General features: G+C 32.7%; 1 protein-coding gene across 1 annotated transcript in view; it reads right to left on the reverse strand.

Annotated features, from left to right (window-relative positions):
• The window catches only part of LOC145267008 (aromatic-L-amino-acid decarboxylase-like), a 418,556-nt gene that overhangs the window by 23,029 nt on the left and 377,200 nt on the right, over positions 1 to 18,327 (reverse strand). The window contains exons 7-9 of the mRNA XM_080122908.1: positions 17,829 to 17,895; positions 14,661 to 14,823; positions 8,651 to 8,721 (exon numbers count right to left, since the gene is read on the reverse strand). Of these exons, the coding sequence (XP_079979034.1) occupies positions 8,651 to 8,721; positions 14,661 to 14,823; positions 17,829 to 17,895 (301 nt within the window). The remainder of the gene's footprint in view (positions 1 to 8,650; positions 8,722 to 14,660; positions 14,824 to 17,828; positions 17,896 to 18,327) is intronic.

The raw sequence follows: 18,327 nt of genomic DNA on the forward strand, positions 1-18,327 counted from the left end.
ATTATTATTATTATTATTATTATTGTCGTCATTTTATTATTATTGTTATTATTGTTATTATTATTATTATTATTGTTCTCGTAATTTAATTATTATTGTTATTATTATTATTATTATTATTATTGTCGTAATTTAATTATTATTGTTATTATTATTATTATTATTATTATTATTCTCGTAATTTAATTATTATTGTTATTATTATTATTATTATTATTATTGTCGTCATTTTATTATTATTATTATTATTATTATTATTATTGTCGTAATTTTATTATTATTATTATTATTATTATTATTGTCGTAATTTAATTATTATTGTTATTATTATTATTATTATTATTATTATTATTATTGTCGTCATTTTATTATTATTATTATTATTATTGTCGTAATTTAATTATTATTGTTATTATTATTATTATTATTATTATTGTCGTCATTTTATTATTATTATTATTGTTATTATTGTTATTATTATTGTCATTATTATCGTCATTTTATTATTGTTATTATTATTATTATTGTTGTTATTATTATTACTATTATTATTGTTATTATTATTATTATTATTATTATTATTATTATTATTATTATTATTATTATTATTATTATTATATCTATTTTGCTTATGAGATGAGCTATTTATTGAAAATCCATGATTAAGGAAAAAGCTTTACTAACTATCGGTACTCCTTTGTCAAATAATAAATTTGTTGTAATTCTACATAATTAAACACACACACACATACACACACACATACACACACACACACACACACACACACACACACACACACAGACACACACACACACACACAGACACACACACACACACACACAGACACACACACACACAGACACACACACACACACAGACACACACACACACACACACAGACACACACACACACACACACACACACAGACACACACACACACAGACACACACACACACACACACACACACACACACACACACACACACACACACACACACACATATATGTGTGCATTGGTGATTTTGTTCAGTTTTAACAGGTACAAGATTGTGGCTTTATCCCAAATCGATAATTGAAAATGTTTAAATTTGCGTTCATTTTTGCATTTAATACTAATTCCTATCAATCGCTAACTGTGCATCGAACGGATATCATAATACTTAGTTCGCTGCACCTAATCATAATAAATGTATATACGAAATTTCATTTCAGTAATCTCCGAGAAAATGTCTAGATTAAATGTGGAATTGTGGTGGCTAATTCATATTAATTAATTCCTTACATCGAACAATAGTTTGTTAGACTTATAATAACAAAAGGCAATACACAATTTCAGCCAGATCGGTCCAGTGTTTCCGGGAAAATTCTGGAGCCAATGTGGTAAATTTATGTCCACCCCAAAACAGGCCTTTTCAAACGAGGTGGGTCAGTCAGGTTAATCATCCGACTTGAACAATGCGGAAACTTTCAACCGTAATTTGTATATATTAGAAAAAGCAAGTAAAAAAAAAATAAACAAATAAAAATATAAAAAAATGGATGCGGGGAGTGAGGATAATTCCATTGACAAAGATGGGTAAGAAATATAGAAAGGAGGAGGAAGAGGAGGAGGAGGAGGAGGAGGAGGAGGAGGAGGAGGAGGAGGAATTCAAGTTGTCTCTCGAGAGGAACTCATACGGTAAGACTGGACTCACCTGTTGAAAATTTAAATTAAGATAAGAGATAGGTCTTCATGTAAACAGGTGTCAAATGGAGTTAATTTGAAAGTCGTTAGAACGTTGGGATCATTAGACAGGATGATAGGTGTGTAGGTGGCACATGGCGGATACTCTCATGAGTCATTTCTCTCGTGTGTTTCTCTCTCTTTTCTATTTTTCTTTCGTTTTATTCTCGTATTCATTATTATTGGCCCAAACATTGCATTTCTATAATATATATAATATATAGAAGGTTTGTGTGAGAGAATACTTCTCAACCTATATACTCAAAGAATTTTTTTTTTATCTAGACTAAAAATTTGATATATAGGAGATTCAGACAACTGTAGAAACCTTTTAAAATCGGTTTTCATCCGAAAAAAAAAGGGCTGCTATAGGGTAAAAATCGAAAAATTGGTACTTGGCAGTCATTTTATTTGTTTGTAAACTGTTTCACGAATGTGCATGTGCAGCTGTGAAATATGACAACTTCTTAATGTTAAGAATAAATAGGTTTGAAAAGACTTTGCAAAGATCGTATCAAGCTGGTCTGATAGCTATCGTACTTGATTCCCTGTCTTTAGGTTCGGGTTTTGATCTCGGCTCGAGTATATTTTTGTTTTCACTTACAAGAAGTAAAGTACCAGAAAAAAAAACATAATACTCGAATGCACATGTTTCAGTCTCTGTATTTAAAATATAATATTTATGCGTATTTTACGACCGGACAACGCCGGGCAGCCTGCTAGTAGTCTAAATAATCCAAATTATACAGAGAGAGATTTTGTATCTGTTATTATTTTTTATATACCAACTCTAAATCATCCTTACGAGCCGCCTTCAATAAGTTTCCAGACTTTTTTCGTATGGACACTTTTATTGATTATACACACATGAAACTCTTGTCCACTTTAAAGTGATCTCCCCCGAATGTAATGTTGTACCGTTCCAATAACTTCCAGAAGGTCCCTCATCTCAGCATCTTTCATCTCAGCAATTGTCTCATAATGACAGCCTCTAAGGTTTTCCTTGAGCTTAGGGAATAACCAAAAAATCACAACAAGCAAGGACTGGACTATATAGGGCGAGGAACTGTCTTGGTGTCCTATCTTGGTCAAATAGTCTGTGACAAGGATAGAGCACCCTTGGGGTAAACTTCATGCAAATCTGTCGCGTCTTCAGTTCAACGCAAATAATTGTGTAACAGTTCCCACACTGACGTCAAACTGTGCACTTATTTTCTCTACAGACAGACGACGGTCCTTATTCACGAAATTCTTTATTTGGCCAATCAACTCTAATGTTCTGACATTCTTACTCCTCCCACAACTCTCATCATCCCTCGCAGATTCCCTGCCTTTCTTGAATCTCTTATGTCACTCAAAGCCTAATGATCGATTCATGCAAGATGGTCTAAAAGCAGTCTAAATCATTCCCTACGTTTCTGTGTCATTTTTTTCCAAGTTTAAAGCAGAATTTTATTGCATATCATTTTTCTAAATTGTCCTCACGTCCAGATTGTATTTTTGAAATTCACCCGCTGTGGCAATCAGGCTTTAGTAGGGTGTATTCCAATTCCTGCTGTAGCTGTTAATTTGAACCCGAAATCATAAAAATTGGTCAGTCATCTCATAAGATGTATAGCAATAACATACAGAATTTTCAAGAGTTAACAATAATTTTAGATGTCCGTACAAAAAAAAAAAGTCTGGAAACTTATTGAAGACACTTTGCATATTTTTAGCCTGACATCATATTTCGTTCTCTTTTATTTATTTTTATTCTTTTTCTGTAATTGGCACCATTTTGTGTTTTCGTCTTTCTTAATAAGAAGTGCCATTCTTGACGTTCAACTCACCGTCTCGTCCACCATCCCCGCTATCCGCCATTCTTGAAGCAAATTTGCTAGCAACATAAAAATGACACTAAATCCGTCGCCATCTTGGTCAATTATGCTCCTGACGATGTCCTCTGAAAATGGCAAATTAGGATCTTAGCGAAAATATTAAATTAGTGTTTCCAGTTTCGTTCAGAATGGGAGAATAATTCGGACAATAATTCTCCTCGAAAGCTTTGCAGTAAACTTTTATAATAAGTACATAGTTCAGGGCGGACTCTAAAAAACAATCATATGCCCGCTTACATAAACATAAATAGATCTTAATTACTTTCCTTCACCGAGGCTGGTTTTTTATTCGCAGCGTTCTAAGGGTCACAGCAAAAATTAGAAAAAATGTTGACTCGGGTGTAAGGGTTTCGAATCGTATGACCGGTTGAGCAGTCACACTCCACGCTGATAATTCTCAGAAAAAGGCGAAACACACTTGGATAGAATGTAATAAAATTTATCGTGATATTGCTTACGCTATTTGCTATGAAGATGGATGCTTTAAGGGAATTAAAATTAGGCTGTCAAAATGAAATGCTTAATGCTAAGATTTGCAGATGACAATTTAATATTTACCAAAATATATATTTTATATTTTTATATAGCTTTATCGAAATATATATTTTACATTTTTATATAGCTTATGATGTTAGATCCATGTTTGAATTATATGTATGGTAACTGGCCGCCCGGCGTTGCCTGGCCGTATAATACGCATAAATATTATATCTTAATCAACGCAGAATTCTTTTTTTTACATGGAAGTCACCACTTATCAAGTCCCGGAGGCCACTCGGGGATAAGGGTTATTGCGTGTACAGTAATCAATGGGACAATATCGTAGGAATCCTTAGTAATGGAGATCTGATAAAGTGTCTTACTTAAGGGGGCGGTTTATCAAGAATTTGTTTATGTTGGACTTGAAGACATCCAAGTTGTAGTCAGGTGGGAAACAGATAAATACAAATATCGTAAGTATTAAACGTAACGTTAAATTCCTTTAAAAAAAAGAAAACAACAACAGAAACTGAGGCATGTGGATGTGAGTATTATGTTTTTTTTTATTTTAAACGGTTCACTTCTTGTAAGTAAAAAAAAAATACTCGAGCTGAGATCGAAATGAAAACAAAAAGACAGTGAGTAAAGCACGATAACCATTAGGCCAGCTTGGCACGTCCTTTGAAAAGTGTTTTCACACCTACTTATTCTTCACACAAGGAATATGCCATGTGAACGATTCACGCATGCGCATTCGTGAAACAGTTAGTAAATAGATAAAATTCTGATAACACCCCACGTAACAGTTTTTCAATTCAACCCGCTTAGAACCCCTTTCTTCCAAATGGAAACCTATTAAAAAGTTTTCCACATGTCTAAATACCCTATATACCAAATTTCATGTCTGTAGATCGAAAATTCGTTTAGTATAAAGGTCGAGAGGCGTCCTCACATACATTCTCTCTCTATCTCTCTCTCTCTCTCTCTCTCACACACACACACACACACACACACACACACACACACACACACACACATATATATCTATATATCTATAAAAGTGAACGTGTCTGTCTGTCTGTCTGTCTGTCTGTGTACATTTTCCTACGCAATAACTCTGTCAATTTTTAGTCTATAGACTCGAAATTTGAAATACCGGGTACTGAGATTTGGGAAAATCGATGTGACGGGTGTCAGCCAGAAATTTGTCTGTTAAGGGGTCAAATTTTAACGATTTGACCTTTAAGAACTCTACCAAACTCCTCCGAAAATTTTGGGTCTAGACACTTGAAATTTTAGATATAGGTTCCTTGAACCTAGATCTAACTTAATAAAGTGATTTGAGCCCGAAACTATAAATTTTAAGGGGTCATAATAGGGGTCAAATTAAAAAAAAAATTACTCTTTTTTTTTTTTTTTTGATCAGCATACACCTCCAAACACCCGGGCAACGCCGGGCTGAAATGCTAGTATATCTATAAAAGTGAACGTGTCTGTCTGTCTGTCTGTTTGTCTGTCTGTGTACATTTCCCTACGCAATAACTCTGTCAATTTTTAGTCTATAGACTCGAAATTTGAAATACCGGGTACTGAGATTTGGGAAAATCGATGTGACGGGTGTCAGCCAGAAATTTGGCTGTTAAGGGGTCAAATTGTAACGATTTGACCTTTAAGAACTCTACCAAACTCCTCCGAAAATTTTGGGTCTAGACACTTGAAATTTTAGATATAGGTTCCTTGAACCTAGATCTAACTTAATAAAGCTATTTGAGCCCGAAACTATAAATTTTAAGGGGTTATAATAGGGTCAAATAAAAAAAAATTTACTCTTTTTTTTTTTTTTTTGCTCAGCATACACCTCCAAACACCCGGGCAACGCCGGGCTGAAATGCTAGTATATCTATAAAAGTGAACGTGTCTGTCTGTCTGTCTGTTTGTCTGTCTGTGTACATTTCCCTACGCAATAACTCTGTCAATTTTTAGTCTATAGACTCGAAATTTGAAATACCGGGTACTGAGATTTGGGAAAATCGATGTGACGGGTGGCAGCCAGAAATTTGGCTGTTAAGGGGTCAAAGTTCAACGATTTGACCTTTAAGAACTCTACCAAACTCCTCCGACAATTTTGGGTCTAGACACTTGAAATTTTAGATATAGGTTCCTTGAACCTGGATCTAACTTTATAAAGCTATTTGAGCCCGAAACTATAAATTTTAAGGGGTCATAATAGGGGTCAAATAAAAAAAAAATTTAATCTTTTTTTTTTTTGCTCAGCATACACCTCCAAACACCCGAGCAACGCCGGGCTGAAATGCTAGTATATATATATATATATATATATATATATATATATATATATATATATATATATATATATACAGCTTAGATTCTATGAGAGGAGACTTATCTGGACATTATAAAGCTCAACAAGTATCATTGGAGCTTATATATGAAAACAATAAGAGTGGAAAATGAAGTCACAGAACTATATATTGGTGGATATAGATTGGTTCATTTATTCAATAAGGAAATACAATTGATTAGTTGGGGGATAGAAGGGACTCTTTATGCATAGGTATTTCGAAGCCTAATGCTTCTCATCAGAAGAGTAGAGAAGATGTTAGGTAACATAGTGGGAATGTGGCGTCTAGCGTTGGATTCTTTAGGAACGAAATAGATCAAAACAAATTAAAATAGATGATGTTGAGGGGGTGGGGATTCTAAATAAAGGAGGAGCGTATTATATATAGTGTTCCTAATGACTCCAACACTAGACGCCGCATCCCCACTATGCTACCCAGATGAGAAGCATTAGGATATGAAAAGTCTTTATTAAAGTTTGTGCCTATTCCCATTCTATGGAGGCCAGGCGCGAACGCAGTCCCTACAATTTTATTATACCATCCCTATTTAAGTTAAAACATACTTATAAAAGTATTATTATGTACATCTATATGAAAAACACTTGTAAACGTTTTTTTTTTTAATTTTTATTTCCATACTTTGTGGACCAGGTGCATACGCATACCCCACAATTTTAATGAATCATCATTATGCCAGATCAAACATACCCATTCCTGTGTCTCGATACATCTTCTATCATTATATTTGATCAGTTTTCTATAACAGTCAACCATATAGGAACCTATTCGTGACCAGACACACACACAGATGTTGAGCTTTATATTATAGATGTATATATAACAGTGAGAATGTATGTGTGATGGATTCAACTTTTGTATTCGATTTGAGTTAAAAAAAAATGTTAAGGGATCATTATAGGGGTCAAAGTTAAAAAAAATTTTTTTTTTACCTCTGCGGTCTCTACCAAATTTCTGGTCTGAACATTTGAAATTTTATATGAATGGTATTCAGAGATAGAGCAAGCTTTTTAATCGGTTTAAGCGGGTGAAAATTTGAGCTGCTAAGGGGTCAAAAGTTCAAAAGATTTGACCTTTGCGGTTTTAGCAAACTACTCAGCCAATTTTGGGGCTAAACATTTGAAATCTTTATATAACGGGTATTCAGACATGCGGAAAGCTTTTTAATCAGTTTTGGGGCGACACTTTGGCTGCCCAAAAGTTCAAAGTTCAAAGTGTTGAGCTTGAAGATTCTACCAAATTCCTCCGCCAATTTTGGGTCTAAAGACGTGAAATTTTACATGTAGGTAACTTGGATATGGATAAAACTTTGTATTTTCATTTGAGACCAAAACATTAAATGTTAAGCGGTCAAAATTGGGGTCAAAGTTGTAAAAAATTGACCTCTGCTCAGAAATATTTGAAATCTTATATAAAGTGTATTCACACGTAGGGTAAGTTATGAATAATACATAGGGCCCGAGCAAAGCCGGGCTGAACTGCTAGTGCATATATATATATATATATATATATATATATAAAGAGATTAAGCGAAGCCCACTATTAATTTGTTTGTAAAAAAACTGGTGGTTCGAGCACTGTGCGACGGGAGGGCGTGGATATAATTCACACTCTAGGAGAAATATTTACGGCACTGATTCGTAGCTGAATGGTGAGAGCTGCTGACTGTCAATGCGACGGTTGTAGGTTCAATCCACGGCTGGGAAAGGTGTTTGTCTAGCCGCACTGATGAGTTGTGATACAACGAAACAGTACTGTATGTGGATGACAATATATATATATATATATATATATATATATATATATATATATATATATATATATACTTCAGAATAATGTTATTTAACAATCAGCTGGTATGAAAGACTTATATTTTCCATCCGAGAAATCCGTCTTTCTAACGATACTTTGTCACGGTCTGATGCGTGTGTCAAATTGTTAGCAGACATACAAACACACACATACAAATATACACACACATACAAACATATACGGACACATACAAACATACACACGCATACAAACATACGCACACAAACACACACATACAAACATACACACACAAACATACACTCACACACACAAACATACACACACTTTCCGTTTTATATAATTGAAGATTCCAAGATTGTTTTACGATATTTTACGTTTGACAGACCCAGTCAGACAATAGTGAGGACGTACCTGAGTTCTCGTGTTTCAGATACAGTGGATCAACGTTGAACGTTCGGTGCAGAGAAGTGCTGTCTTTGATCCTGGAACGAAAAGTAAAGGGTTATAATAATAATAAAAAAATATGTACGACGAAATTTATACCCGACCAATGTACGACTGACTATTCCTGCTGTTTGTCATATAGAAACAACGTGTAAGGTTGTTGGAATCAGCAGGAGCTGATCGGACATTTTAGTCGTGCTGAAATTTAGTCGTACATAAGGAGCTCTACTAAAAATGAACTACTAAATTATGTACCATTTTTTTTTTTGCTCCTGCTGCTAATTTGCTATTAAAGCAAGTTCGACACGCAAAATATCATAAACATCTGTTGCTTTATTATCAAAATCTATATGTCTATAAAAGTGAACGTGTCTGTCTGTCTGTGTGTCTGTGTGTCTGTCTGTCTGTCTGTGTACATTTCCTTATGCAATAACTCTGTCAATTTTTAGTCTATAGACTCGAAATTTGAAATACCGGGTACTGAGATTTGGGAAAATCGATGTGACGGGTGTCAGCAAGAAATTTCGCTGTTAAGGGGTCAAATTTCAACGATTTGACCTTTAAGAACTCTACCAAACTCCTCCGAAAATTTTGGGTCCAGACACTTGAAATTTTAGATATAGGTTCCTTGAACCTGGATCTAACTTAATAAAGTGATTTGAGCCCGAAACTATAAATTTTAAGGGGTCATAATAGGGGTCAAATTAAAAAGAAAATTTACTCTTTTTTTTTTTTTTTGCTCAGCATACACCTCCAAACACCCGGGCAACGCCGGGCTGAAATGCTAGTAAACAATAAAATGAATTTACTCACAAGTTTCAGTCGAGAGGGGTTTTTTTTTCTTCTTTTTTTTTTTTACACAGAGATCACCACTTATCAAGGCCCGGAAGCCACTCAGGGATAAGGGTTATTGCAAGTACATTACGTTAGTGAGGAGATTTGATGAAGTGTTTACTTAAGGGGGCGGTTCATTAGGAATTTGTTAACATTAGACTTGAAGACATCCAAGTTGTAGTCCGGAGGGAAGCAGGCAGACAGAACAGAGTTCCACAGGCGTGCAGTTCTAAGAAAGGTTAAGGTTCTAAGAAAGGTTAAAGGTTATTTTTTTGGCAAATATCCTTTTAGATTCATAGAAAAATTATTTGCAAAAACTAAATTATTTTTTAAAATATTCTCTCTTAAGGTAGAAAGTAAATAGACACATAAGTATTTATATAATGAAATCCTTAAAAACTGAAACACTTATTTTTTTTCCAATTCTGTGTGCCACTTTTTTTTTCGTTAAAAATCTTTATAAAAAATAAACAAGTTTATTTTTTATAGTTTATTTTCTATAGATTAGTCGTGCCTTGATTTTGCTAATTATGTACGACTAAATTTAAACACGACTTATGTAGATCTGTACGGCACAATCACGTTGACACACCGGTTCTCGCCAGATCATCGAAGTTAAGCAACGTTGAACCTGGCCAGTACTAGATGGGTAACCATTTGGGAAGACTAGTATGTACCTTCTGGGAAGGTTGGGCGTGGGGTCAGCACCCTCAACCTGTAAAAAGAACTCGCTACAAAAACATCTACAAAAGTTGTAGATAGCCTATGCCCCTCCGGGGGCTCGCGGGCTATGGATGGATGCAGATCTAATTAAATTATTTGGCGCACTGTATTGGAAAAATAATTGTCTCAGTCGTTAAGGGTTTTTTAAGTTAAAGCAATTTCGACAGTTTCGAGTTTAATTAAAAAAACAAACAAAAAAAAAACAAAAACAAAAAACAAGCAATAGTCAATGATAATAATGACAACTTAAAAATGTTTGAGAAAACTTTTAAAAATGCATTTTCTTTACTTTTTGGAGAAATGAATCAGTCGCGTTTTAATAAAACAGAACTTGAAACAAACAAACAAAACAAAACAAAACGAAAAAAGAAAAGAAAAACGGAAAATAATTAAAAAAAATAATAGCTATTTACTTGTCTTCCGACGAGGGCAATTAGACACTAATGTTTTTAAATGTGGGGATAACAAGTTTCCCTTAAAGAGGTACACATTGCCCCAGTCTTTAAGGATTTCTTCTACTTTTTTACAAAAGTTTTCTAGTTACGTTGTTATTGTGTTACAAAATTCAAATTTTAAAGAAAGAAGTCACTTGTAAACTTTAATTTTCAAAAATAAATAAATAAATAAAAATAGATAGATAAATAAATAAAATAAATAAAAAAAATAAATAAATAAAAAAAATTAAAATAAATAAGTCAATCAATAAATACAATAATAAATAAATAAAAATAGATAGATAAATAAATAAAAAAATAAATAAAAAATAAGATAAATAAATAAATATAAATAAATAGAAATAGAATAAATAAATTAAAAAATAAATAAAAAATAATAAAAATAAAAATAAATACATAATTAAATAAACAAATAAACACATAAATATAATAATAAATAAATAAAAATAGATGGATAAAAAATTAGATAAATAAATAAAAATAAAATAAATTAATAAATAAATAAAAATCAATAAATAAAAAATAAGTAAATAAAAAATAAAAAATAAATACATAATTAAATAAAAATAAAATAATACATAAATAAAAATAGATAGATAAATCAATAAAAAATAAATAAATGACAAATAAACAAACTCTCAGCTGAAAATTGCATTTTATTTCAATAATAAAGAAGTAAACATTTTTTTTAATAAAAAAAGATTAAAAATAAAAAAAGATTAAAAATAAAAAAGATCAAAAATAAAAAAGATTAAAAATAAAAAAGTTTAAAAATAAAAAAGATTAAAAATAAAAAAGATTAAAAATAAAAAGGATTAAAAATAAAAAGATTAAAAATAAAAAAGATTAAAAATAAAAAAGATTAAAAATAAAAAAAGATTAAAAATAAAAAAGATTAAAAATAAAAAAGATTAAAAATAAAAAAGATTGAAAATAAAAAAGATTAAAAATAAAAAGATTAAAAATAAAAAGATAAAAAATAAAAAAAAAGATTAAAAATAAAAAAGATTAAAAATAAAAAGGATTAAAAATAAAAAAGATTAAAAATAAAAAAAGATTAAAAATAAAAAGATTAAAAATAAAAAAGATTAAAAATAAAAAAATTGAAAATAAAAAAGATTAAAAATAAAAAAGATTAAAAATAAAAAGGATTAAAAATAAAAAAGATTAAAAATAAAAAAGATTAAAAATAAAAAAGATTAAAAATAAAAAAATTGAAAATAAAAAGGATTAAAAATAAAAAGATTAAAAATAAAAGATAAAAAATAAAAAAAAGATTAAAAATAAAAAAAGATTAAAAATAAAAAAAAAAGATTAAAAATAAAAAATAGTAGCACACTGGATTGCAAAAAAAAAATGTCTCAGTCTTTAAGGATTTCCCAAAATAATCTCTCGACTGAGAATAAAGTCGTTTTATTGTTTATTTTAATAACACATTATTTTTTCCGCTGACAGACTTAGTAGATCGCCCATGTAAGAGGGAATATTTAATAAAAATCGGGAGTTTTCTTTAGTAAATGTCTTAAAAAGATATTTGACAAAAATAACCTCTCAAAATTTCTGAGTAAATTCGTTTTATTGTTTATTACAGGATTTGTTTACAATGTTTTACGCTGACGGGACTCAGTCGATCGCCTGTGTCGAAGTTGCTTTAAACAGCAGCAGTAGCAATTGGTCGTACATTGGTCATGCCTAATTTTTAGCCCTAGATTTTTGTATAATTAAAAATCAAACAATGTGTAGATTGTAACAGGAAATGTTTTTTTAACAAGTAGCTCCGTTGCAGATGGCTGCATATTGTGAAAGAAAAGCGAGTAAGTACAGTGTATTTACACAACCAATATTTACGAAACTAAAGTTAGCAATTACTTATTTTTTCGTCGGTTCTCCTGTAGGAGATGTCTCCTTTAACTACTTAAAAAAAAAATGCATTTTCAACCAATATTAAAAAAAAAAAAATGAAATACATGGGTAAAAGTATTATTTTATTTAATGACTGGTGGTCTAAACTGACCACCCTGGTCGAATCAGAGAAAGTCCACTTTTTTTTTTTGATTAGACGGAGAAAATGGAAGTATTTAATTTTTAAAAGTAAACAAAAAAAGTCTTGTATTTTTTCAACCAATATTAACGAAAAAAAAAAATGAAATACATGGGTAAAAGTATTATTTTATTTAATGACCGGTGGTCTAAACTGACCACCCTGGTCGAATCAGAGAAAGTCCAATTTTTTTTTTGGTTAATGAGACGGAGAAAATGGAAGTAATTATTATTTTTTTAATAATAATAAAAAAAATCTTGTATTTTGCAACCAATATTAATCGTTGACTGCTGCTTCTACTCCCACCGATTTAATGCCTCTCACCACCACTTTGCCTAACGGCTGATGATGCTACTACCACCAATTTAACTCCTATCACCACTACTATTTTTGTCTCTGCTGCTACTCCCACCGATTTAACTCCTATCACCACTGCTACTTTGCATTTCTTTGCATTTATTTTGCATTTCCATACACCAAACATGGATATGAATACCACTAAAACATCCGCTGGGTCATAAGCTTCATTTTGGTACCTAAATTGCCTGGATGGATTGCCTGTAGGCTTACTTAAACCGCGTCACACACACAGACAGACAGTACAGAAATTTATAATAGGATTACATTACATTAGAACTTCTGCATGTTTGTACAGTCAGGGAAACAGAAACCCGAAAGGGAATTCCAACGTCTAACAGTCACAGGGAACAAACTATTATAGAAGGCTTTCTTACATCTAGGGATTTCTATTGTGTAGAGGTGGGATTTTTCTGCTTGTTCGGTGTGTCGGGAGTATTTATGTCGAGGGGGGAACAAGGACTTATAGTTCGTCAGAGCACCCACTATTAAAATACTTGTAAAACAAGAAGAGGGATATAACATTTCGTCGATGGGACAGAGATTCAAGCCTAGCTGATAGTGCGAGACCTAGCTGATAGTGCGGGTTAGCGACTCTCTTTTGAACCCTGTCTTAGAAGGAGAGACTAGTAGCAGATGCACCAGCCCAAATGTGGCGACAATCGTCCATACATTGGACGAATGGTAACCTTATAAAGGTACAGGATACTCTCAGGCGTAAGTAACTTTCTAGCACGATAGAGGGAGCCCGCTTTCTTTACAGCAGACTTGACAATGCACTCAATGTATCTGTTTCAACTCATATTCCCCGTGAACGTTAAGCCGAGGAGTATGAACGAAGTATTTTCAGATAATGTATCATTAGCGACAGCTATTGGTTTCTTGTAGTTATTAAAGGAAAGAAGCTTACACTTAGCAGCATTGAATGTTACCATCCATTTTTGTCTCCATTCAACTACAGACCAGAGATTGCAGATAACAACCGGTTTTCTAACGCGGAGACAAACATTCATCCGGGATCATAACCTCCGGCTACCCCCCATTTTTTTTTTACTAAATATGACCATTATTTATGAAGACCAAAAGCCATTCGAGTATAAACATTAACGAGATTAAAAATTGTATGAACCTAGTCTGATGATAGATGACATTAATTAGTTAGATTTGACTTAAAGACAACCAAGCTGTAATCTACAGGGAACCAGTCAAGCGCTAACATGTCCTGCATATGGGAAATACTCTAAAAAGAAGTTCTGTAACAGAAACGCTTATCCCTTGCTAGATTTCAAAGTCGTTTTTTAAATTTGTCGAACCAAGAAAGGCAGCACATCCCCACCCAGATGTGGCAACCGTAGTTCTTATTGAGACGTATTTGATTCTCCTCGGCTCTTATTAGTTCGACCCCTTCTAATATTAACACTAGCTGATTTACTCGTTATCCGACACAGGACTATCCATTATGAAACAGGTGCACGGACCCTCCCCAACACAATAATTACAAGCATATAATCACGTACCGTTTTGCTCACTAACGATGACCTTGTGCACGACACTGATTCTGACTTACCACATGGCCGTGCAATCAAAATGTACCATCATCCACTTGGAAGGGTTGAAGGCAAACGAATGCGCGTAATCAACGCCTACCATGAACTTGCGATATTCGGGACAGATGAACGCCGTGCCAGCATAGGCAGCATCCACGTGCAGCCACATCGACTCTTCTTCGGCTGACAAAGAAAAAAATAAATAAATAAACGGAATTTGAAAAATGAAATTTTTTCAATTAAAAAATGCAATAAATAAATAAAATAAAGCAATAATTAAAATTTAAAAAAAAAGAAAAATATTGTTGGGAAAATAACACTCAAGATGAGAACAGTAGCTGGAAGAATTCAAAAGATACGAATAATTCCTCATCTAAAAAATTAACAAACTTTATATATATAAGCTGCTTTGTCTGTGCGTGTGTGCATGTGCGATTCTGTGTGTATGTGTTTGGGTGTGTGTATGTGTTTGTATGTGTATTTGCTTTTGTGTGTATGTGTTTGTGTATATGTACGTGTTTTTGTGTGTATATGTACGTGTGTTTTTTTTTTTTTTTACACAGTGATCACCACTTATCAAGGCCCGGAAGCCACTCAGGGATAAGGGTTATTGCAAGTACATTAAGTTAGTGAGGAGATTTGCTGAAGTGTTTACTTAAGGGGGCGGTTCATTAGGAATTTGTTAACATTGGACTTGAAGACATCCAAGTTGTAGTCCGGAGGGAAGCAGGCAGACGGAACAGAGTTTGTGTGTGTATGTGTATGTGTGTGTGTTTGTGTGTGTGTTTGTGCGTGTACGCGTTTGTGTGTGTATGTGTTTGTTTGTGCATGTGTTTGTGTGTGGATGTGTCTATGTGTGTATGTGTTTGTGTGTTTGTGTGTGTGTTTGTATATGCGTGCGTGTTTGTGTGTGCGTATATGTGTTTGTGTATGTATGTGTTTGTGTGTGTATTTGTGTGTATGTGTTTGTGTGTGCATGTGTTTGTGTGTTTGCTTGTGTGTATGTATGTGTTTGTGTGTACGTGTCTGTGTGTGTATGTGTGTGTGTGTTTGTGTGTGTGTTTGTGTATGTGTGTGAATGTGTTTGTGTGTGTTTGTGTCTGTGTGTATATGTGTGTGTGTGTGCGTGATTATGTGTTTGTGTGCGTGTGTTTTTGTTCGTGTATGTGTTTGTGTGTGTATGTGCCTGTGTGTGTGTGTTTAAGTGTGTGTATGTGTTTGTATTTGTGTGTGTAGGTGTCCGTGCGTGTGTATGTGTTTGATGTGTGTGTGTATGTGTGTGTAGGTGTTTTGTATCGGAATGCCTCCGATAAGTATCGAAAATCGATAATCGAAAAAAATCCGGTTAAAGAAAGAATAGTCTGATTTTGATCGAAATTAACAGACTTATACGATTAAGAAATGAAATATATATATATATATATATATATATATATATATATATATATATACTAGCAGGTCGCCAGGCATTGCCCGGTCGTAAAATACACTTGATTATGATATTTTGATTAATGCAAATTTCGTATTTATTATTATATTATGTTGGACTCAATATATAGTAATGATTTTAAAAGTAAAATAAATAAATAAATAAATAAATAAATAAATAATACGTGTGCCACCACCGAGAATCGAAACCAAAACGTTTTCCTTACAATTTACTTTTTCATTTGACGTTAATGCCTGAGCTATGAAGAGATATTTGCTGCGAGGCTAAAAATTAAAACATGAACCAATAGCTATTACGTTACGCATGCGTATTCGTAATGCCGTCGTTCCACCATCACCTGGCAAATTTTATTTTTTTTTAATTTTCACACTTTTGCAGCGATTTTCCCCGGCTAAAACCCAAACATAAAGTTTCGCATGCGTTCGAATACCTTATATATTAAGTTTCATATATGTAGACCAAAAGCTTACAGAGGAGTTTGATAGACAATTGTTTTAAACATACATATATATATACACATACATAATTATATATATATATATATATATATATATATATATATATATATATATATATATATATAGAGAGAGAGAGAGAGAAAGAGGTTTATGTTTACTATAACCTTTTTACGTAAATATGACGCAAGTATAAATCATTTAGAATATCTGCATGAATATAATTACACGTAATAGTTAACTAAAGATGATAATCCCATAAGAAACCGAAAAACCTAATAGGGAATTAATTAAAATGAATGTTTAAAAGAATATGCAAATTAGCTAGATCTTTCGCAGATGAATGCAATTCTACAACCCATATATAAGAATGTTGTATTTTCTTTTTAAATAAATAAATAAAAAGTTTTTTTTTTTAATATTTTAACACCGTCATCCGATGATAATACGGGTGTGTATAACAGGTTATACACTTTTCTGTAAGTCAAATGGTAGCACTCGAATCCGTAATGACTAGGGTTATGACAACAGCATATTCTTTTCATCGTTTTGACTCTCGAGTATATATCCGACACAGTTAGACGCAGTTGATCAACCGAGAACCACATCACTCTATATGAAAGCATACAAGATGTCAACGCATACACACTCGAGAGTAAAAACAATAAAAAGAATATGCTGTTGTCATAGCCTTAGTAATGACCCCCCTCCCCCCCGGAAAAAATGTTTCCCAGTTTTGCTTCTGTGACTAAGTAAAAATTAGGTGCTTGTCCAGAAGTTTCCCTAAATTAAAAACAAAAATAAAGAAAAATCTGTATGATGTACGTGGTCGTATGAATACGAAAAAATCATCTTCCAAAAAATCCACGTAAATTGATTAAGTACTTTTATTTTTACAAAGAAAATCATTTTAAAGCGAACAGTGGGTATTCGTAGGCATTACGGCATATATCTTGCAAGTTGGAATTATTGAGTTATCTCTTTTTGATTTTTTTTGTTTTTATCTTTAGAATGTTTTCAAAATGGCGGACAAGATGGCTGCTTTTCTGTTACTCTCAAAATTTGATTTTCTTATTTAAAAAAAAACTACTTGATCAATTTACGTGATTTTTGGAATATGACATTTTTTTGGATTTGTCACGGCTATGTGCATCATACAGGGTTTCTTTTCTTTTTTTTTTAGTATAAAGGGAAATTCGGGATAAGAATCTCAAATTATGTCCATTTTTTTCTTGTGTCTTTTTTCTGCGCTTGCGTAGTGACAGCATAAAATATTTTCTTACCTACTTTCCCGAGTTCCGTCAGATTATCAAACTGACACGCCCCCGTCGTTCCTAGAGTGGCACATACCTGAAGCAAAAAATAACAAGAATGATTAAACAATGTAAACAACCCGGTGTTGGCCAGGAGTCTATAGTCAGTTTTTGTATTATTTCGATTATTTATACTGTGGCGACTTAATAGTTAAGTGATTCTGACGAGCACTAAAAAGCAAATGTCTATAATTGCTGCATTCTTTCCTTCCTCGCTTCGTTAGAATTCGCTTTCTTCTTCATTTCCCAAAACAAAGTTTTCACAGAAGCTTGTGAACTCAATTTATTTTTCAACTAATGAAACAATTTTTTTAAAACTCCAAAACGTACATGTGAAAATAGTAAGCTGCCGCAAAGTTAGGAAATTTTATAAAGAAAACCGTCAAAAGTTAGAGATGACACCAGCTGGCTGCACCTGAAAGCACACAAGACCGTTGCTTAACTACAACCCTTCGTGCTCTTTTGACCG

Source organism: Euprymna scolopes, chromosome 42 (genome assembly GCF_053919585.1).
Source record: "Euprymna scolopes isolate OS-2025 chromosome 42, ASM5391958v1, whole genome shotgun sequence".
In the NCBI taxonomy this organism is placed as follows: domain Eukaryota; kingdom Metazoa; phylum Mollusca; class Cephalopoda; order Sepiida; family Sepiolidae; genus Euprymna; species Euprymna scolopes.